Here is a 23,626-nt window from a genome sequence, read left to right on the forward strand (position 1 = left end):
AATAGTTTCTCACTACTGTCCAACTTGTACTTTATTCCTTATGGTACCTCCTGTGGCCTAGTTATATTGACTTGAAGCTGAGCATGATGTCACATGTCTGAAATCTCAGCTACCCAGCAGGCTGAGGCAGGAGGATCACAAATTTGAGGCCAGCCTCAGCAGCTTAGTAAGAACCTGTCTGTTCTATGCATGTACAGATATGCCAAGATGAAACCCATTATTCTACTAAGCAATATGAGCTAATAAAAGAAAGAAACGACTGGGGATAAAGCTCAGTGGCAGGGAATCCCTGGTTTTGATCCCCACTACTACATACACACCCACATGCACACTAAAGTTGTTGACCTAAATTAAATCTGTTGTTTTCAGTTGTCTGGACCTGGAGCAATGTTCTCTTAAGGTATTGGAGCCTGAAGGAAGCCCAAGCCTGTGTTTACTGAAACTAATGGGTGAAAAAGGTTGTACAGTCACAGAATTGAGCGACTTCTTGCAGGCTATGGAGCACACTGAGGTTCTTCAGCTTCTCAGCCCCCCAGGTAGGTTTTTCCCTTAGGAATATTACCTTGAAGTTCATGAAGTAAATCTTAGAAACATCGCATTTGTCCAGGTAAATTGGGTCAAACGTCTTTGAAACATAAATGTATAGAACTTCATTTTTTCCCATCTTGAGACCAATGAAGGCATAAAAAGCAAATAAAAATGCATAAATGTTGATTGGATTATAATTTTAAAAGCCACTTATGTACTGAAATCTTTAGAGGTAAAATTGCTACAACATATATTGAAGTAGTACAGCCAATACAATGAAAAAATACACACATGGATGAGATGATATAGAACAGAAATGTATTAAATTTTTACCAGCATAATGTTGTTGAAATGTTAATTAATTCAACCATATGAATTTTTCCTGATAAAACAATATTGACAAAGGAATTGAAATTATCTCGTGTATATTATCTCTTCCTAGTGCAATGAAACTAGAAATCATTGGTAAAAGACACCACAGAAACTGTGCAGAGGGAAATTAAATAATACCCTCTTGAGTAATCAGGGAGTCATAGGAAATTAAAGAAGAAATTAGTTCCTACAGTGAAATGATAATGACAGTATGATGTACTGGAACCTATGGGACTCAATGAAAGCAGTTCTAAGAGGGAGGTTTATAGCAGTGAATTCCCACATCAGAAAAAATAGAACATGCACAAATAACCTAATAATGCACCTCAGGGTTCTAGAAAAACAGGAACAATCTAAACCCAAATCAAGTACAAGAAAGCAAATTATAAAGATCAGAGGACAAATTAATGCAACTAAAACAAACAACAACAACAAAACGCAATATACAAAGAATCAATGAATACAAGACTTGGTTCTTTAAAAGCTTAAACAAAATAGACAAAACATTAACTAACCTTATCAAAACAAGGAAAGAAAAGACCCAAATTCATGCAATTAGAAATGAAAAAACCAAAATCACAGTGGATTCTGCCGAAATCCAGAAGCTCATCACTAAATACTTTGAGAACCTGGAAATGGAAAATTCAAGAAGTGAATAGAATGCTAGATACATACGAATTACCAAAGCTGAATCAAGAAGATATAAAAATCCTGAGTAATCCACTATCAGTAAGTGAAATTGAAAAAGTAATTTTAAAAAACTGCCAACTAAGAAAAGCCCACGTGCCAGTGGATTCACTGCCAAATTCTACAAGACCTTTAGAGAAGATGTAATACTGATACTCCTCAAACTTTAAAAATCAGAAAGAAGCAGTACTCCCAAAAGTCATTCCTGGAAGCCAGAATTACCCTCATATTGAAACAGAAAACAACCTAATGAGAAGAGAACTAAAGGTCAGTCTCTTTAATGAACATACATGCAAAAATCCTCAGTAAGATACTGGCAAGCAGAATGTAGCAAATCATCAAATAGATGATATACCATGACCAAATAGGGTTCATTCCAAGGACACAGGGTTGTTTCAGTGTATGCAAATTAATAAATGTAATGCACCACATTAACAGAACCAAGAGAAAAACCACATGATCATCTTAATAGATGCAGAAAAACCACTTGACAAAATTTAACATCCACCCGTAATTTAAAACCCTAAAGAAAATACATATAAAAGGTCTTTATTTCAACCTGATAAAAGCCATCTATAATAAACCAACAGTCAATATCATACTAATAGTCAAAAACTGAAAGCTTTCCCTCTAAAATCACAAACAGGATAAGGATGTCCATATCACCACTTTTGTTCAATACAGTTCTCGAAACATTAGCCAGAGAGTAATTAGGCAAGAGAAAGAAAGAAAAGAAGTATGGATAGGAAAGGAAGAAGTTAAATCATTTGCTAATGATATGATCCTCTACGTAGAAGACCCCCAAAACTCCAAGACTCCTAGAATTAATAATTAAATCCAGTAGCATAGCAGGACACAAAGCCAGCACTCAAAAATCAATAGCAGTGCTGGGAATTTAGCTCAGTGGCACAGCGCCTGCCTGGCAAGCGCAAGGTCGTGAGTTCAACTCCCGATACTGGAGAAAAAAGAAAAAGAAAAAATCAATAGCATTACTATAAACTAATCACGTAGCCAGAGAGAAATTAAGAAAATAATAATGTTCACAGTAACATCAGTAAAAATGAAATATTTAGAAATTAACCTAACCAAGGAAGTAGAAGACCTCTACAGTGAAAATTATACTACCCTGCAAAAGGAGTTTGAAAAGGACAGCAGAAAGTAGAGGGCTGGGGATATCTCAACATCTGCCCAGCAAACACAAGATCCTGAATTCAATTCCCAGTACCAAAAAAATCCTGTTCTGGATAGGCAGAACCAATATAATAACTATACTTTCAAAACTTACACAGATTTAATGCAGTTGCAACAAAAATACCAACAGCACACCTCACAGAACTAGAGAAAATTCTAAAATTCATGTGGAACAAGGAGAGACCTAGAATAGTAAAAGTAATTTTGGGCAACAAGGGTAAAGCAGTGAGTATCACAATACTGGAACTCAAGTTATAAAGCTACAGTGATAATAGCGTGATCTTAGCAAAAAAAAAAAAAAAAAAAAAAAAAACAGACTCAAAGACCAGTGGAACAAAATAGATGATACAGAAACAGCTCCGGGCACACATGGGTTAAACAACTTTGCTGAAAGAAAGATAGCCTCTTTAACAAATGGTGCTGGGAAAACTGACTTTACACATGCCATATTGTACCTAGATCCATATTTGTCACCATGCACTACACTAAAAGCAAAAAAGGATCAGAGATCTAAGACTTTTTTGCCTGGTTGCACAGGAAATATTACAGAGTCAACAACTGGGGTCACATCAAATTTTAAAAACATGCACATCAAGGGGAACCAACAGAGTAAAGAGATACCCTACAGAATGGGAAAAAAATTTTGCCAGCTACCCCTCAGAAGATTAGTATCAAGAATATATAAAGAACTGCTGGGCATGGTGGTGCATGCCTGTAATCCCAGCACTTGGGAGGCTGAGGCAGGAGGATCATTACAAGTTCGAGACCAGCCTGGGCTACAAAGTGAGCTCAAGGCCAGCCTGAGCTGCACATTGAGACCCTGTCTCAAAAAAACCACACACGCACACACACACACACACACAAAATATATATATATAAGAACTCAAAAATATCAGACTCCACACCCCCCCCAAATTTAAAGATCCAATCCAGAAATGAGCATCTGAAATGAATAGACATTTCTCAGATAAAAAAAGTACAAATGGGGGCTGGGGATTTAGCTCAGCGGCAAAAAGCGCCTGCCTGGCAAGCGCAAGGTCGTGAGTTCGGTTCCTGGTACCGGAGAAAAACCAAAAAAAAAAAAAAAAGTACAAATGGCCAATAAATATATGAAAAACTGCTCAACATCACTGACCATTTGAGAAATGCAAATTAAAGCAAAACTGAGGTTCTGTCTTACTCTAGAAAGAATGGCTGTTATTAAGAGATCAACCAATAACAAATGTTGGCTAAGCTTCATGGGGAAAAGGAACCCATCTCCATTGTTGATGGGAGTATAAATTGGTACAGCCAATATGGAAATCAACATGTAGATTCCTCAAAAAACTAAAACTAGAGGTTCCGTTTGACCCAGTTATTTCCCTGTAGATATCTTCCCAAAAGAGTTAAAGACATCATGCTACAGTGATACATGCATACCCATGTTTCTAGCAGCACAATTCATAATAACTAAATCTTCAAACACTGTGTAACATCAACAGATGAATGATAAAATGTATACAATGGAGTACTATGCCATAAAGAAGGTCAAACTTGAGGCATTTTTAGGTAAATGGTTGCACCCTGAGACTATAACCTTCAGTGAAATAAATCAGCCACACAAGCTTTATATATATATATATATATATAAAACATCTTTCACTTGTATGAGAAACCCAAAGTATAAATAAGGAACAGAATGGGGGAGAAATATTAGGAAGTAGGAGTAACTTGTTTTAACATTGAAGAGAAGCGAGATTAGGGGAGGGGGAAGGAAGGGAAAAAGGATTTAAAGAAAAAAAATGGAAATACAGCTTTGGTAAATGAGGGAAGAGGACAAAAAAGTATCAAGATGTACAATGTACATGTACTTATCCCCCATGATAAATGTGATCATTATGTACTACAAACATGTACTAATAAAAAGAATCAACGGTAAAGAAATTACTGAGTGAGTCTTCTCATTTCCAAAGTTAGGTGAGGAACAGGATGCAGTTGTTCCTTTCTATAGCTGCAGCTGTAGTCATGTCAGGGTGGGAAGGACGTCAAAACTGCCTGATGGCAGTAGCCCTGCAGGTCCAGAGATTCATTTGTACTGAAAGAAGAGACACCAGCCAAGCCTGGAAGGGCCATAGACTAAGGACTTGATGTTCCCTATTCTATATGATTTTGATGTATGCCATTTCATTATATAGCAAGTTGGTTATGATATATTTTTAAATTAACATGAAAAATTTTAGGCCCAGAAAGTAAATTGGTGAGTTGTCAAATGCATGTACCAGAAATCCCAATTCAAATTAGTGTTAAAGAGAATGTATAATTTCTGATTTAAAAGTCATGTTGGGCTTCATGAGAGGCAGGGAACAACCCTGTTTCTAGGAAGTTGGTTGGTTTTTAGTCTTTGTCTTCCTTTGTTGGCGTTGGCTTCCTTCCAGAACTGATGCTTCACAAAACCCAAGATGCTACTAACTTTTCCTGAGCTCTTTCATCTTTCTCCCAGCATTGTAGGAAAAATCAGAGGGTTCATTCTATTTAACTAGTTTCGTTTAAATGCCTGTCCCTAAATCTGTTCCTGTGGCCAAGGACGTGGAATGTGCTGATTTGCCTTGCTGATAGCCAAAAGTAGAATAGGTTGAGTATGCTTTCCAGGAACCACATGGCTTACCCAGTGAAATTAGAATTGTTGGATGGAAAAAGAGGTAACAGGTGCTCAAAATGTAACTAAACAAATCTACTCCAGATGGAAAGGGTCCTGGATTTTGAAAGAGGAATGTTGAACATCCCATGCCTTACCAGGCCAAATGTAGATAGTAAAATAAACCTCCCATAAATATTTTCTTCGTGAGTTATTAAAAAGTGTATTGAATACTTGGCTTTTGTTTGTTTGTGTCCTCATACCAAGAGGTATGGGCCAGGAGTAGCTGTGAATGAAGATACCCCCCTTACACAACTGTAGCATGTCACAAAACACTGAACTTCAGGTGGTATTTATTAATTTTTATATTCCTACTTTCTCACATAGTAAGTACCCAGTAATGGTGAAGGTGAAAATCCACCAGTCCAGGGCACTAACTTCACTACTAAGTTCTTATACTTTATCGAACACCAAAGCCTCTGAAACATAAGCCTCTTTAAGAGGTAAATATGATTTTTGTATCTCATTCTCTTTTTCAGAAAGTATACTTAATTACTTTGATCTTTGATTGCTAGCTCTAAAATGAGTGGAGTGTTATCACCTCACAGCATGGTAGGAGTTACATGAAGTAATGGTGTCTTGAATTGTTTTGAGACAGTCTTAAAATTTGTAGTGTGATCACTATAGTGCCTGAGATCTAGGTCCCAATTTTTAGTTTCACATATATGAAACAATGCTTGACTAAGACTGAATCATATATTCATTTTTGTATAAAAACTTGCCAAAGATTTTAAAGCAATATATTTTGTTTTTGATAAGCCAGAAATTAAGCAGATCACCCTAATAAACATCAGTACTCTTCTTTTGAAAACTCCTGCTCTGTTGTTCTCCAAATAATAAGATTAACCCTTTCCTGTCGGTGTTACCCTGTACAGATTGTTCCGATATGTGGCCCCAGGCTTTGTCAAGATGATACCATACAATATTTTTGTGCATTGGAAGGGAGAAGAGGAAAAATGAAAACAGCTTCTACATCACCACTAAAGCATGGTTTCTATAAAGTTTTATGTCATATTAGGCATCTAGTATCTGTAAGACTTGATTGTTACTTGAGCATCACAATAAGGAAATACAAGAATTATATATAAAGTTAATGTTTTAATAATGAGATTGAAAGTAAAAACCATTGCTGTTAGGAATGAAAGCTCTGACAGAATCAACTAATTTGTGATTTTGTTCAGTCATTCAGTAAACATTCTATATTCTAATACCTTTACTACCCCAGGCATTACGTATTGTGAATTCAAAGATAAAGGAAACACATTGCTGGGGATATAGCTCAGCAGCACAGTGCCTGCTTGGCAGACGCAAGGTCCTGAGTCCAATTCCCGGTACTAAAAAAAAAAGATAAGTGAAACAGTAGTTTCTGACCATTGAAATGTCATCGTTTAGCAGGGAATGTAAACATACCACATCCAGGACGATTGTATATATAAAGTAAATTTATTTGTGCTCCAGTTTTTCCTTTTTAATATACTGTGTCCTTGCATCTTAGTGAAAAGAACAAACAGAGATATTCTAATGTTAATGCCATTTCTCAGAAGGCCATGAGTTCTTATTCCACAGAAAATCTGGTGGTTTGCTCTGATTAGAGAGAGATGGACAGGGAGACAGAGACAGAGATCTGCTGGGAATTAGTAAGATGAGTTCTGTCAGAGAACTGGGAATGGGACTTTTAGGTCCAAATACAAGGAGAAGGGAAACTATAGACTTACTCTGACTAATGAAACAGCTTTTATATTTTGCCATCATAATCCCTTCCACTTGTTGTAGAACCAGAGAAAGTGCTAAAAAATAACTGTCATATGGAGCTTTCTTGTCTTTTAAGAAGCTAAGTCAATTCTCCCGATTGCATGCAGGGCCTTTACACTGATCTACATCCCCAACCTTTTTTTGTATTTTTTATTTTGAGACAGAACTCTCACTGATGATCCTCCTACCTCAGCCTCCCAGAGTGCTGGATTTGCAGAGGGCACCACCATACCCAGCCCAAGTTTCTGTTATATACGTGTTTGTTTTGGTAGCTCAGAAGTAGTTAGGACAATGAGTGTTCTCTTGTCTCTAAACAGTTCCTATGATTAGGAGCCAGCTTCATTGGTCACTGAACATGAAGTCTTAGATGAATATCAGGTTCTGGGACCTAATATACATGTTCTAAAGAAACCCATAAATCCAAAGTTTCCTTTTTCTGTATTCTTTTTCACTGGACTTTTCCAGAGGACATGGGTTGGCAAGCTTGTGCTCAGTCTCATGGCTCCTGAATTGTATGTTAGAGAAATTTTTCCTAGTTTTTATGTGTTATACCCATCCCCATTCTCTAGCACTGATAAATTGGTTTCCCTATTTTTGTTCTCCTTGGTTATCTCAGTGGGAACTGAAGGGTGGTTAAATGAATGTGCTAAAATTATCTTGAGCCACAGGTCTGCAATGATTTTCTTAGATTTTTATTATTTTATTTAAGCTTTAAAGACTCTGACCCCTAGTCAGGCACCATGGTGCACATCTGTAATCCAAGCACTTGGGAGGCTGAGGCAGGAGGATCATCATAAGTTTGAGACCACCCTGAACTACATAGTGAGTTCAAGGCCAGCCTAAACTACATAGCAAGACATTGTCTCAAAAAAAAAAAAAACCCTGATCCAAGGCCACCAATATTGGGATCTATATTCTTAGCAAATGTATATAAACTTAGAGGAAAAATTCAAGATGTTTTTGTTTCTTTGTTTTAAGTGAAAACATCTTGTGTGCAGGTTTAGGCACAGTTTTATATAGATCACATAATTGTTGCCTTAAAAAGTAATGCTTTTACTTGGAATTGGCCAAGCAGAGGCTAAAAATGGGCAGTATTTAAAGGTATTTAAATCCTTGTGGGTTTCATTAGGATGAAGCCCAAGTTTCTTTGCAGCCTTGGTTTTGTGATAGTGCCATGTTACTTCATTCTTCATACAAAAGTTGCCTCACTGAGGCTGCTCATCAGAGGAGTGTGATAAGATTGTGTGGTTTCAGTGGCATCTTTTCCATTTGCCCCACCTCTTTTATTTCATATTTCTTTCAATCTTAGGTAGCATACTCATTGTTATGCTTCCAATACTAATTTTTATTACTTTTTCTATCTCTTAAGATCAGTGAAAAGACTATTAAATATTATTCTTTTGTTTCCAAAATACCTTTACTTCGTATCTTCATTCTTTTGTGAACTGTGAACATTTACATTTTACTAGCAAATATTTATGTGGAAAATCAGCTTTTCCAGAAGTTATCATTCAGCCAAAGTCACAGTTAATGACCAAATTGGGATTAAAAGCCAAGTCTAGTCAGGAGCTGTTATGGTTTGTGTCTGTGTGTCCCCCCAAAGCCTCATGTGGCCATGGGACAGGCTTTTAGAGTTTGATTGATTATAGGTGTGAGAGCTACACCTGCCCTGGGGTGGATAGTTTACATATGTATGTAAGGGAGAGGAAGAGGCTGCTTGTGGCCATTCCTCCCTTTTAGTGCTTGTTGCTTTTGCTGTGTTCTGCCACCATGAGTTGTAGCCCTCTGCCATGTGCCACTCTGCCTTGTAATCTGCCAAGTATGGACTAAAACCTCCACAGACCGTAAGCGAAATAAACCTTTCCTTCCTTAATTTTGGGTGTCAGGTATTTTGTCCCAGCAACGAGAAAAAAATAACGAAGACAGGAGTGGTGGTACACTCTTACAGCTCTAGCTACTCACAAGGCTGAGGCAGGAAAATAAAACATTTGAAATAGCTTACACAAATTAGCCAGGTCCTATCTCAGAATGATGATGGTGATGATGATGATGATGATGGTGATAACAATAGGCTAGGATGTAGCTCCTTGGTAGAGGCCTTGTCTAGCATGCACAGGATACTGTGTTCAGTCCTCAACAGTGCAAGACAAAAAAAGATAGAAAATTTCTAGGTTGTTTGAGAAATTGAGTTATAGGTTATTAAGTCAGCTGCTTCTTTGATGCATATATTTCAGTGTTTTCCTTCTTGATAAGCTGAAAAGTACTCAAATATAATATTTATAAGGGACTTTCCGTGTTTCATGGAGATCAGAAAATTGACAATTTTTCCCAAAAAGAAAATAGCACGGGGCTGGGAATGTAGCTCAGCAGTTCAGTGCCTGCCCGCCCGGCAAGCGCAAGGCCCTGAGTTCAATTTTCAGTACCAAAAAATAAAACAAAACAAAAAAAGAAAATACCAGGATTTGAAAAAGAGAAAATGATGGTATGGGTGGAATAACAACAAGGAAAAATTAGAAACAGAAAGAGACAGATAAATGCAGCCTGAAAGAATGTGTGTTTGCATGTTCAGTGTTCAATCTTGGACAGTGTAGCAGGACACGGGATGTGATGTGGGACATTAGATACAGCCACAGTGGATGCAATATAAATTGACTTGTAAAAGACTACAGGGACATACATTGGCTGTATAATGGGAAGGAGAGTACTGGAAGGAAAGGAAGAGTGTTTATTCTAGGATACTGTAGGGCACATAGCTGCTTCTCAGTGAGAACTTAGAAAACTTAAGAATAACTTTGAGAGGCACATTGTAAATGGAAGCTAAAGAGAAAAAGTGACTTTTAAGTAGAAACACCTCAATATATTTAATAGATCTGTTTTTTTGAAAATGTGTTTGAATTAAATCAATATTTAAATGCATTGTGAGTGAGAATAACTTAAAGGGAACCTGTGATGAATCCTTTTGTCAAATCAAGAATCATCCTAATTTACCTTATCTTGTAATTCCAACAGTGTTTTAAATTTTGTTTTATTGCTTACTGTCAGGTATCTGTGTGTGTGTGTACATGCACACATGTGTTGACAGCACAATCCTTAGTCCCACCATACCTAATCACATTCTCCCAGGCTAACAGGAAATCAAGTAACTTCTCTTGATTTCTTTGCAGATGTTATCTGAAAATATGCTTGTTTGACAGGAAACTATGTTTTCATCATGTGAAATAAAACTTTCATTTGTGTGCATTGGTACATACTCCATAGCACTGTACCATATTTTTTCCTAATGTTTGTTCAGTACCTTCTGACTAGTGGGCAGTGCCTAAGAGTGGCCAAGGGTTTCCTGTCACTCAAGGATATGTGGAAGAAGAAAATATGGTTAAAATTGGAGGTGTTGTGACTTCTCACCGGGGGCAGTTTCCAAATCATTCAATGCGCAGTCTAGAGGAGCAAGTAAAAACATATATATTTGTTTATTGAAGACTGGTTGGCTAAAGTTGTTGATATAGGGTATATTTATAAAATAAGATAGAATGCACATTAAAGGTCATTAGTCTTTGTCCCTCACAAAGAAGCATACCTTTTGGAACATCTTGGCCATGTTATCTTCTCCCAATAAAGTCATTCATTCCATTGTGAGAGTCTATAGAGAGAAAGTCTTTAAATTTATGTAATTCTTGTTTCTTTTTATACTGGCAGAGAATATTTGCCATGATAAATTTGTGAATAGTGTTATGGTGCAAAATTGTTTTCTACCTAACATGTTTCCTTCAGTAAATAAATTTACTATGGAAGAAGTGGGATTAACGCAGAGGTAACTGTAAGAATGAGTGGGATAGCTACAGCATCGTTTTTAAAGTCAAGAAAAGCTAAGTTTGCATCCTGGTTCTGCCATGTTTACAGTGGGAAAAAAATAATCCTTTAGAGAAGAGCAGTTAAATAATTTACTCAAGCTATTTTGAGTGACCTTCTGCAAATTACTTTTCCTATTGTAATGTAGATTTGATTCATCCCTTGTATGGTTATTTTGAAGATTAGAGAGAAAAATGCCTCATGGATATAAGACTGTAAACTGTGACTGTACTAATTTATAGTGTGCACAGTCATCTAATAGCTACATGTTAAACATGGACTGTATCACCATATACCACCAGGTACTATCCTCTGTGTTGGTCCTAAGCAAACATGGCTCTTACTCGCACAGAGCTTCTATTTTAGTAGGTAAGTCAGGCAGTATGAAAGGGGATTTCAGATAGTGACTAGTACAGCGAAGGACACAGAGGAAGCTAAAAGTAAAAGAAAACCATGGGAGAGTAGCTAATTTTGAGATATTTCCCAGAGAAGCTAGTGATATTTTACTGAGAAACCTGAATGCTGAGAAAGGAAAAAGCTTGCCTTGAAACCCTGGGGATCTGGGTGGGGAGCCCAGCAGAGGACTGGCAAATAAAAAGGCAGAAGTTTGCTTAGCTTGTGAGAGAAAGGAGGACCCTTGTGGCTGGAACATGGTGGACAAGAGGGAAGACACAAAGGGATGAGGAAAGCTCAGCTGATGTGGGGCCTTGTGATCCATGGTAAAGAGCTGGATTTATTCCAGGTACAGAGGGCAAGTATTCAAGGGTTTTAATCACAGAAGAGATACAAATTAATTTTTGTTTTAAAAAGACATTTACACTAGTGGTTGGAAGCAAGGAAACAAGTGAACATGCCTTAAGAATGAATACACATTGTAGAGCAGATGGTAGCTTGGATTAAGATCTTGGCACTGAAGGTGGTGAGACGTGGAAAAGCTTAATGGACAGGATTTACAGATAAAATACACATGTAAAATGAGAAAGGAGGTAGAAGCATTCAGGGATAACTGCATAATAAATTATCCCAAAGCCAAGCTTAACACAAAATCCGTTTATTATCACATGAGTTCTGATCCTAATACACATGAGTTCTGATCACATGAGTTCTGATCCTGAATTCAGGTTAGGGTCTCTCATGAAATGTCAGTCAACCTGTTGGGCAAGGCTCCCATCACTGAAGGTTTAGCTAGAGCTGGAATACCCTCTTTTCAGATGCCTCACTAATGCAGCTGTTCTCAAGAGACCTCACTTCCTCCCTGACTGTTGACCAGAAGCCTAAGAGTCTCCTTACCACTTTGGCCTCTCCACAGAGCTGCCTGAGGATCCTTCCAAGATGGCAGTGTATGCTTTATGGGAGTGAGATAGAGGAAGAAGTATGGGTTGGGGTGGTTCTGTTGTTGATTCAGGATTGTCTTCCAAGCTCTTAACAATTTTCCAGGTTTCAGTGCTGGTATTCATTCCTTATATGAGTATTTGTGTCACAAATATCAAGTTAATATCTTACTGTTGTTGGGGCTGGGGATTTAGCTCAGTGGCACAGTGCCTGCCTGGCAAGCGCAAGGTCTTGGGTTCAATTCCCGGCACCCAAAGAAAAACAAACAAACAAAAAAAAAAAAATCTTACTGTTGGTTCTCTGTGCTTTCTGCTTCCAAAGTGGGTCTCAATACTAAACCTTAATACAGTCGTTTCATGGCATTTCAGTGACACTGTCTTTGTCTGTTTTCTACTGCTATCGTAGAATGCTTCAGACTGGGTAATTTATAGAGAACAAAAATTTATTTTTCATGGTCCTAGAGGCTTGGAGAGCCAAGTCTCAAGACATTGGTATGTGAAGAGGGCCTTGTTGCTGTATCCTCACATGGTACAAGGTGACAGGGCAAGCAGGGATGACTATTCTTCGTTCCACAAGAGAAAAGCAGAAGAGAATGACCCTGCTCCCATGGACACTTTTTATAATGGCATTAATGTATTTATTAGTGCAGAACCTCTGTGACTTAAACACTTTCCAATACTGCTGTATTGAGGATTTTACTTCCAACACATGAATTTTGGGCAACAGATTCAGACCATAATAGGCATTTAAATTTAATGCTTATACTATAAATAGTGTGCCCAATTTAATTGAAGTACCAACCAAATGAGTATTTATGACCTGATATATATATCAGGTCATATATATTATATATATATATATATATATATAAGCTATCCCTGAGATATGACCATTGCCTGGAGCCATCTGTTGTGAAGTGCACCCTGATTTCACCAGTGTTAGAATGTCGAGGCAAAGTGTCTCTAGGAATTGAAGAAATATGGCAAGTAATTTTCCCCCAGTCACTCAGGAGTAGATCAAAGCCTTGCAAGCTCATTAACTGATAGAGAAAGAGCTATAAATGGGTGATTTGTGACAAAGATAATTATGCAAATTATTTCCAAAATATTTATTTTTGTTTCAGATTTATAAATAAGAAAAACCTCACTCTTATGACTATATTTAACTTTTTTTAAAAGGAATAAAGATCACTATAAACCCAGAATCAAAGGCAGTGTTGGCTGGACAGTTTGTGAAACTATGTTGCCGGGCAACTGGACATCCTTTTGTACAATATCAGTGGTTCAAAATGAATAAAGAGGTAATTTTTAATGTCTTTTAATTTCTCTGATATAAGAAGAGAGAAAACTAGCAAATTAGTTAAAGTTATTTTCCTAAGTGTGATTTTAGGAATTGGGTTAAAGAGTCTATTAGATGTTGTTATTGCTGAAGTATTCAATAATCATTTTGGTAACTTAAGAGTTAGGAAGAAAATGAACAGGTTGGTAATAGAAAGTGAGAAGCCACTAAAGTTTCTAAGCAAAGGAAGTAACATGATAGGATTTTTTGGGGGGGATACCAGGAATCGAACTTAGGACCTTGTGCTTGCTAGGCAGGCACTGTGCCACTGAGCTATATCCACAGCCTAGGATTATATTTTTAACAAGCTTGGTACTTGAAGGAAGTGGAGAACAGCAAGAAGAACAGATGGACATCTAATGCTTGGCTTGACTAGAGCTGAGGGCTACACTCAGATACAGCAGTGAAGGTAGATTTGAGGCATACCTCAGTATGTGTATCAGAAATGGAGTTAGCCAAGCCGGCAAATTAGATGTGAAGCATGAGAAGGAAGGAGGAGAAATCCAGGGTGACCTCAAGGCTTTCCACTTGAGCATCTGTGACCTGCTTATACTGAGATGTTGAGAATGCTGGAGAGGAGTACAGTTCGGGAGAAAATCGGGAGTTTGGTTTTAGATATGTTAAGTTGACATGCGTATTACACATCCAGATGAATCACTTAAGCTCTTTGGATGTCTGGGGAGATAACATTGAGAGTTATATAATGAAGAAAAGTATGGGAATAACAAAGAGACCAGGAAGAATAAAACAAAGAATTTGAAGAAGAAAGGAGTGGCCAGCTTTCTTGGTGCAGCTGAGAGGCGTTCTGGGGTCAAGAGAGGATTGTTTGAGTTATTTAAGAAAGTATTAGAGTATAATTTTGACAGTGATAGAGTAAATGGGAAAAAAATAGATGCTGAAACAAGAAAATTGCAGCAGCAAGGTCAGAGAGGATGAAATTGTCAGGAAGGAAAAGCTTTTCTTTCATGCTCTTATGTTCAGTGCTAGAGGCCTGTGAACTAACTGAAATGAGATAGCTTAACAAGAGAAGAAGTGTATGAATACACTACCAAAAAAAGTAACTTGCTAAGTTGTTAGAGGCTCATGTATCTAATTTAGTAGAACAAAGAGGGAAGAAGCTTCTATGGGAATATCAGATAGATTTCTTCAGGGTAGACAAGGGGTTTATAGAAGAACTAGGAGAGTATAAGACAGTTTATGGTAATCTTTGTTTATGTAGGTGCTGGGTTCTTTCCTCTTTTTATGGCCATAAAACTCCCTAGAAAGGGGATTTATGGTAGGTTTTTCTGGTCTTCTTCCTGAGAGTAAAAGCCACTGCAACAGGGAATTTATGGCAGCCTCATTTCTTAGAAGTTCCTTCTTATAGTCAGTGAGGGAAGCCCAAGAAGTCTCTGCACCTGTTGAATTCCAGACACCTTCAGTTTAATACAGTTGTCACACCGGCTCTGGTCTTTCAACTGATTTCCACAGCTCTTCTGCCCAAGTAGCCTCTGTTAGAAGATAGATCTTCCATCTTATCTAGAGGGAAAAGGACAATTATAAATAGATGTTCAAGGCAAGAGCTCTACCATTGAGCCACATCCCCAGCCGCTAAAATTAGAGCTGCTAATTTATTTTATTTTTTGTGGTGCTGGGGATTGAACCCAGGGCCCTGTGCATGCAGATACAAGTAGATGTGGACAAGGATAGATTTGTGACTTGCTGCCAGGAAGAGGAGAGAATTCCCATCACACTAAGGAAAGAAGACTTAGCAGGATAACATGATGAAATGTTAAGCACTGCTGAGGGCACCCTGCTGTCCCAGGTGGCCCATCTTCAGTGAAGTTCCCTTCTTGTGCCCCTACTGAGAGCAGAGTTGAGTTCAGTTGCTGAGGGTTTGGAGATGGAGAGCTGCAAGCTTGTTGAAGTATTACACGTGCAAGGGGGTATAATAATGAGTCACTTGGGGAAGCCCCGTGGCAGGGAGTCCACATTGGGTGGAGCTGATAAATTGCTGGGAGTAGCAAAGAGGAAAGAAATCTAACTGTGGTGACAGAAGGCTAGTACACAAAGCTTGGGAGATGTTGGATGGCTATTCCCTCCCATCTCTTACATGTTTTCACTATCCCCTTTCCATCCAGACCTTGAAAGAAGCTGGGTATGGTTTGGTTAAGGACTCCATCCTTTTATAGAAATTTGCTGATGAGAAAATGGAGTTTTCAGGTAAAATGTGTGTTCATAGTTAATTTAGTTTAGAATTGAAAGTAACACCAGTCTAATTCTGTGTGCTGTTTGTACACCATTGAGGCATTTGTGGTGTGTTATATGCTACAGAACTCATAAAGGTAGCAGGCATAGATCCTTTTAACATCAAATGACTGAACTGTTTCAATGACAGAACAAATGGTTTTCTATTGTGAACTTCTAGAAAGTGTATGAGGGATGGCTTACCTTTCTGGTTAAGGGTTTATAAAAAACTAGATTTCTAATACTTCAATTCTGAGTAACTCAGATGTTACCATCTTTCTTAATATTTTAACAATATTTTTTTCTTAACAATATTTTAGAACTTGAACAAGGATAAAAGGCATGCTTTCAAAGCTCTATACTGATATCATATACTTTGTGCAGCAAGTTTTATGTTATTCATTTATGTTCTTTTGTTGATTCTTTCACAGATTCCATATGGAAATGCCTCAGAACTTGTTTTTAACACAGTGAGTGTAAAGGATGCAGGCTTTTATGTCTGTCGTGTTAATAATAATTCCACATTTGAATTCAGCCAGTGGTCACAGCTAGATGTTTGTGAAGTGGCAGAATTAACAGAAACCTTCCGAAGTAAGTTACAAAAGATATTTAATATTGATTGGTAGATCACCTTATTTTAAATGTTTACTTTAAAATAATTTCAGAGTAGCAAATCTGTACCAAACTTTCATGTATGTATTTTACCCAATATAGTATCTCTAGTTACTAAGATTTGATCCTGTGTGCTTTGTCTCTATCTGTGGTAGTGTGCACGTGCAAATCCCTAAGATGACATTGAACCTTCTCAGTCTGGTCCCTGCTGCTCAACCCCTCAAGCCTGCCAGCTTTCATGGCCTGTTACCCACTCTTCATGCACAAGCTTAGTTTCTCCCCATTACTTCTGTTTTCTTGAATATGCCTGCCTGCTAACTTTATCTCAGAATTTTGTAAACTTGTCCAAAAGAATGTAAAAGCATTCTTTTATCCACAGAACATTTCTTAATATTCCTAGGAATGCTACATTTTGATGAAAGATTATAAAGATTGAGGGGTAAACTTTTTACCCCTCAATTTTTTTAATTATAGGAAAATTTGTTTTTTATTTTTAACCTAAAGATTTTATTCTTTTAATTTAAGAAAATGGGGATGATATCTCTGAATCCAAGTTGCAGATCTGTGTTGAACCGAAGTCCCAGAAGCTAATGCCAGGAACCACGTTGGTTTTACAGTGTGTTGCTATTGGAACCCCTATTCCTCAGTATCAGTGGTTCAAAAATGAATCACCACTAACACATGAGACAAAAAAGGTATACATGGTAAGTAGTTGATTTGGGGGCTATATTTTTGGATTGATATGTAAAGTAAATGGTGTGATTAAAATGTAAAGTGAACACTAAACTTAAATTCTTCAGGGTGTTTTAGTATTTTCAGTATTTTTTATTTCAAGCCTCTTGTAATTTAAAATTGATTCTCATATTTTCAAAAATACTAGAATTCAATATTTAAAATGTTAAATAATAGATTGACTGTTCCAGATTGACTAATATTGGAACCATATCATTTGCTTGTTAATATGTAGCTTGATGAAAGGGGATATCTAAGAATGTCTAAAGTCTTGAAATGTTATGTTTTGAAAAATTTTTGAATACAAGATGAGTTTTCTCTAGGCTGATTTAAATTAAAATTGAAGAAGAAATATGTATGTGTTCTGATACTGATACAGGTACCTTATGTAGATTTGGAACATCAAGGAACCTATTGGTGTCATGTATATAATGATCAAGATAGTCAAGACAGTATCAAGGTAGAAATCATCGTAGGTAAGCACTATTACTCAGTATTCTTCAAAGTGCAGTATATATAAACTGACATATATAAGCAAAGGAAATTTTACTTTGTGGTCTCATACTGTTTGTATGTTCAGGAATTATATTATTTGCATAGAAATTTTAGAAAACACGTACTAAATTCATACCTTACCAGAAAGAGAAAGAAAAAGCCGTATTTAGGTCACTAAAATGAATGTTAAATGAATGTTATTTATTTATTTTAAATATTTATGGCAAAAATACAGTCTTTAAAGCTTTGGTTACAAAAAATTTAATTTGGTAAAAAAAGTTTTTAATGAAACATTTTTAAAAACAACCATCTTATATGTAAAGGAAAAAATGATTATTAACCAATAATCCCCATTATGAACTGTATGATTTGATTTAGAAGTTTGTTCTACTTATATTTAATGTTTATCATTATGTTGTTACTAGTAGGAGGTTTTGATGCATGTTGTTTGGTTTGCCAGCATATTTCTATGATGTTTATCTCACTGTTCACTTAATGGCTGCCCTTTCTAAGGTCATGAATTATAATATTCAATTTGTTTTCTCTGAAACAAGGAAGAACAGATGAGGCAGTGGAGTGCACTGAAGGTAGTATAATTCTTTGGTTCAAGACAAGCCTCTGCATGCTGATTACTCTGGGAAACGGTGGAGTGCTCTAGCTTACTGAGTGCAGTGATGGAAAAAATACTAGCTCTACTATTTCAGTTGAAGGATGTTTAGCCATAAGTCTTGAAGTTTTATAAATTGCCATAGACACTATTAAACTGACACACAACTCATATAAGTACTGTTCAGTTTGTAGCGCACATAAAAGCAAAGTTCATGAACAACATGCTTGGAATAATGAACATTAAAGATTCTTAAAGTTAATTTTTATCTTCATAAATTTATACAATAAATAGCTGTGGATATTTTTTAGATTATTCTTTTCCTCCTGAGATGCCCCTCAAATGCAAATATGGTTTCTCTAAGTTTCAGGACAGCTTTATTGTTTAACATGTTTTATCAAATATTAAGTATTCTGAAAATAATATTAATAAGGCTGTTTTGAAGCTGATAAGCTATAGACTTATCTACTATGTCACCCTTACCACAATGTGTAAACAAAACTGAAAATTTATTTCAATATAAACTTCTAACTTCTTTTAAATAACCAAAGCATTGCACTTAAATTATGATGATATAATGATAAATATTAAACTTACATCACTTTCTCATAGTGTGATGTCACATTGGTTTGCAAAATGAGTTTATAAATAGCAAAGTATTTTTTCAATTGCTGCCTCTTCAAACTCGTATAACCTTAGGCTCTACTTAGATTGAGTAAGAAAACACTGTTAAATCTTGTTTCCTGGTTTTCCTTTCCTTCATATCTCTGCATTGTCACTTGGAAATTCTAGAATTCCTGGTACATAGTTGTAAATGGAAATTGTTACATAAAAGAGCTCCAGTCCCACAATCTATTAACTCTACATGAGGAAAGCCATATGAAGAAATCTTGATCAACCATCTCTTCCTCTCTTACCCTCTTTTATTGTTTGTTATTTGGTTTTGAGGTTTTTTTGAGACAGGGTCTCCCTTTGGCTTTGAACTCACTATGTAGCCCAAGGTGGGCTTGAACTCATGGTGATCCTCCTCCCTCAGCAGCCCAATTGCTGGGATTATAGGCTTGTGCCACCACACCCAGCTCTCTTACTCCTTTTTGCCTAATTGCATGGTTTTTTTAAATACTTACTAATTTATTTAATAATAAATAATCATGTATAGACAAAACAGTTTTAATAAAAACAATTACATTTTCTTTTTTGTTTCTTTTATCTTCAAGAGAGTAAAAAACAAAAAAGATACAATTTGAAAACAAGATGATAGGAAATTAACAATGGTTGTTTATATTACATACTGTTATCTTCAAAATAGTTGCTCAGATTACCAGATATAGGCATGTAAGATTGATCAATTAAGGATTAACTATTCCTTTCAATAAACCAATAGAAATTAGTAGTACAGTTATCTTAGCTATCTTGTGTGTATTCCTTTTTTCCTTTCCCCCAACCCAGTTCTTTCCTTTTAAAAAAAGATAAATATAACAATGAAACCAAGTTTCAAAACAGGTTATTAGGACAGTTACAATAGTTGATAACATTGTGTATTGTTGTCTTCTTAGTAGTTTTTCAGAGTAGAAGATACAGTCATGATATCTTGTCTATACAATATTAGCACAAAGGGGCTGGGGATTTAGCTCAGCGGCAAAAGCGACCTGGCAAGCGCAAGGTCGTGAGTTCAGTTCCCGGTACCAGAGAAAAACCAAAAAAAAAAAAAACAATATTAGCACAAAACTTTCCTTTTAATGAACTAAGAGAAACTGGCTGTGTAACAATCTTAACTGTCTTGTATATACATATATTTTTCTTTTTTTCCTTAATCCTTTTTGCCTAACTGCATGGTTTTTAAAACTTCCTAACATAGAGACCTCTAAGAATAAATTAAGTGAGCACGACTGTTTGCCTTCAGATTGATGCCTATGATACTGCTTCTACACCTACACGATTCACTGTCTGATTTTTTTTTTTGAGTAGCAAAACCTTAAACAATAATTTTCAAATAAATATTGAGAAACAGAGAGATGAAAGTCTGGTGACAAAGTTAATCCAAAAGTTTCAAATAGAAAAACCAGATGCAACTTTTTTCTCAAAAAAACCTACTTAAATTGAATTTTTTTTACTCTTTTTTTTTTCTTCTGGTACCGGGAATTGAACTCAAGACCTTGCACTTGCCAGGCAGGTGCTTTGCCACTGAGCTAAATCCCCAGCCCCTGAATTTTTTTTAAATTGAAGGTAGATTGACACGTATTATGAACAGTATCTTATTTCTTCTTTAACCTACAGAACACAACGCCCTCTATTGAATATTTTGTGTTTCGTTAAAGTGTCTTGGTTTAGGACAGGATGAGCTTGAATAGGTGAAGTTCAGAGGGTTTCAGGGAAACTCTGAAGCTAGTCTGTATAACCGTAACGGTAAATACACATGTACAATTTAAAAATCATTAGTAGGTGAGAAGGTGGGCCAAGATGGAGTGCAGAATATGACAGAAGCATTTAAGTGTGTTACAAATATATGAAACAACCTCATGGAAGAGAGGTGGAAGAAAGTGCTGACCTAAGCAACTGGAAGTGAGTCTCGTCTGTAATACCAGAGGTGGGGGAAATTGTGCATAACCCTTGCATTGGTTGATGCCACTTAGACTCTCAGGTATTAATGAGAATATAAAGTTCCCCTGTAATGCTTTATGTGTAGTATAACTTTGGCAATATAGTGTCAGTGTTTATTTTCATTGTCACAAAATTTGTAAAGAAAAAATAGAAGCTGTCATGTCATTGATATTTACTTGGATTGCTTAACTGTCCTTTAGCCATGGTAAGAAAACCCACAGGGGGTCAGGGATGTAGCTCAGCGGTACAAGCACCTGCTTGGCAAGAGTAAGGTCCTGTTTGTGATTCCCGGCACCAAAAAAAAAGAAAACCCACAAAGAGTTCAGGTTAAATTTGAAACCACTCTACGTTTCTAAAGAACATCACATCTTGAGAAACCATGAATAACCATGAGGAAAACATGAGACAAATCCCAGTTAAGGGACATTCTACAAAATATCTGACCAGTTACTACTATAAACTGTCAGGGTCATGAAAAACAAGGAATATCTAAGCAACGGTTATAATCAAGATGAACCAAAGGAATCATAGTAAATGCATGTGGTATCCTAAATAGAGTCCTGCATTGAAAAAGGAATTTGAACAGTTCATTAGTCATGATAAATATATCATATAAACATAAGATAGTAGGGAAATTCCGTTTAGGATATACCGGAACCCTCTGCTCTATCCTGAAATAATTCTGTTAATCTTACGTTCTAAAATTAAAGTTTTTTTTTAAAAAAAGATTGACAGCCAGGTGTGGTGGCACATGGCTGTAATCCCAGGACTTTGGAGGCTGAGGCAGGAGGGTTGTTGTGAGTTTAAGGCCAGTCTGATGTGCATAGCGAGACCCTGCCTCAAAAAAGACAAAAAAAAAAATTAAAATTCAAAAGATTGAGATTATTAATTAGTTTCAACAGGTTAATAGTTGAAGCCACAGACAGGTCTATCTGTTGGCCATTTTTGTCCCTTAATTGATTGACTAGAGTAAACTTGGAGCATATAATGAATGAGTTTATCTTTTCATAATTTAGTAAGCGCAACAATAGCTTGGAAGTCTAAAACAGTGTTCTCAGTATTTGTATGGCTTCTTCATTTAATTTAAGAAGTTCTAAATTAATAACATGTGATTTAAGATCAGTTTTATTAGTCTTATTTTGTTTGTGCTAAGTTGAGAGATTATTTAATCTGTTTTTTCTCATTTTATTTTAGATGAACTAAATAATTTTGGCCATCCTGGTGAGTAATATAAACTCTTTTGGTATTATATTTTTAACTTGTTGAAAGCAATAAGTTAGACATTTTTTTTACTATACTCATCCTAGTAGCATTTTTTTGTTTATAATTTAACGTTGAAATTGTTATGAATTTCTGTTTCTTACAAGTGAAAAAAATATTCTTGGTTATAAAACCACAAAGGTGGAACATAATATGAGGCAATTTAAAATGCCAATGTTTTTATCATTGTATGTTACTCCTTATATTATACAAAGGAGGTTAAAGGGGAGAGTGCATGATCTTTAATTTGGAAGATGGAAGCATGCGTGAAAGAGTGACAGGTCATGTTTCTGAACTGGTCACACCTCAGCCCTTGTTGCTCAGACAGAATACATCTGAAGTAGTTGGGTAGGTTCCTTCACCTGAGGCAAAATGCGAAGACTTGGCACTGTGCACATTGGTTGGTCAGTGACCTTTAACAGATTTACTGTTGGCAGGCGTATGCAGAACTGTCCAGGCCAATTTTAATTACAACAGATTTCTTACGCACTAAGTTAAAAGGAAAGCCTTCAAGTGAGATAAGAGGGATATCAGTAGTGAGGGATATGTACAGACAGAAGACATCAATATGATGTTTGTGGGCGTTGTGAAAAACTGTGATAGAACCTGTGAATAAATTTGAAAATAAAATTTTATATAAGAATATAGAGGGTATCAGGGATATAGCTCAGAGGCACAAGCACCTGCCTTGGAAGCTCAAGGGCCTGAGTTCGAGTTCAGTACCAAAAAAAAAGAGAGAGATAAGAAGGGGCCAGGGATATAGCTCATGGTACAATGCCTGCAAGAAAAGAATATGTTAACAAGACACTTACGTAATATTTGTAGAAAGCCTTGCTATATCTCATTATTATTTTAGCGCCATAATTAGTTTGCTTAGGTTCTTTTTTTTTCTCTTGTCCTTTCCTTCTTTCTTTTCTTCCTTTTTCTTTTTTTTTTTTTTTTTTTCCAGTTCTGGGATTGAACCCAGAGCCTTATATATACTAGCATGTACCATGAACTACACCTCTAGCCCCAGTTTGCCTGGTTTCATGTTTGGTTAATAAACATCTGCTATTGCAAGTGCTGTTTGGTCTGTACTGATTATATATAAGTAAATTAAAGAAAACAAAAAGTCACCATTACCAACATGTCATTGTCCTTGCTGGAGTGTCCTGGAATTCATACAAAGCCTCAGTGCTTCAAGCGTCCAGTACTGCATACTGTTGAACCATCCTAGTAATTGTGTCTCTAGGTCTGAATGGAATCCCTTTTCCTAAATTAGTTACTTCTTGCCCTTCTTTAACAAACCTTTTAAAGTCACTTCACAAAAAAATTTGCATATATCCACCTCTAAGCTTCTAAAATTTCCTGGCCCCTTTTTCCTTACTCCTCAA

The 23,626-nt window shown here is 36.4% G+C and overlaps 1 protein-coding gene across 1 annotated transcript in view; it reads left to right on the top strand.

Annotated features, from left to right (window-relative positions):
* Window positions 1-369: 369 nt before the first annotated feature.
* Malt1 (MALT1 paracaspase) overlaps window positions 370-23,626 on the top strand; it is a gene marked incomplete at its 5' end in the record, with an annotated part of 49,394 nt that continues 26,137 nt past the window's right edge. Inside the window, 7 exon segments of the mRNA XM_013511043.1 lie at window positions 370-536; window positions 13,561-13,682; window positions 16,378-16,537; window positions 17,084-17,262; window positions 17,670-17,766; window positions 18,340-18,372; window positions 22,188-22,214. Coding sequence (XP_013366497.1) covers window positions 370-536; window positions 13,561-13,682; window positions 16,378-16,537; window positions 17,084-17,262; window positions 17,670-17,766; window positions 18,340-18,372; window positions 22,188-22,214 — 785 coding nt within the window.

This window comes from Chinchilla lanigera, unplaced genomic scaffold (genome assembly GCF_000276665.1).
Source record: "Chinchilla lanigera isolate Chin_1 unplaced genomic scaffold, ChiLan1.0 scaffold00001, whole genome shotgun sequence".
Lineage (NCBI taxonomy): Eukaryota > Metazoa > Chordata > Mammalia > Rodentia > Chinchillidae > Chinchilla > Chinchilla lanigera.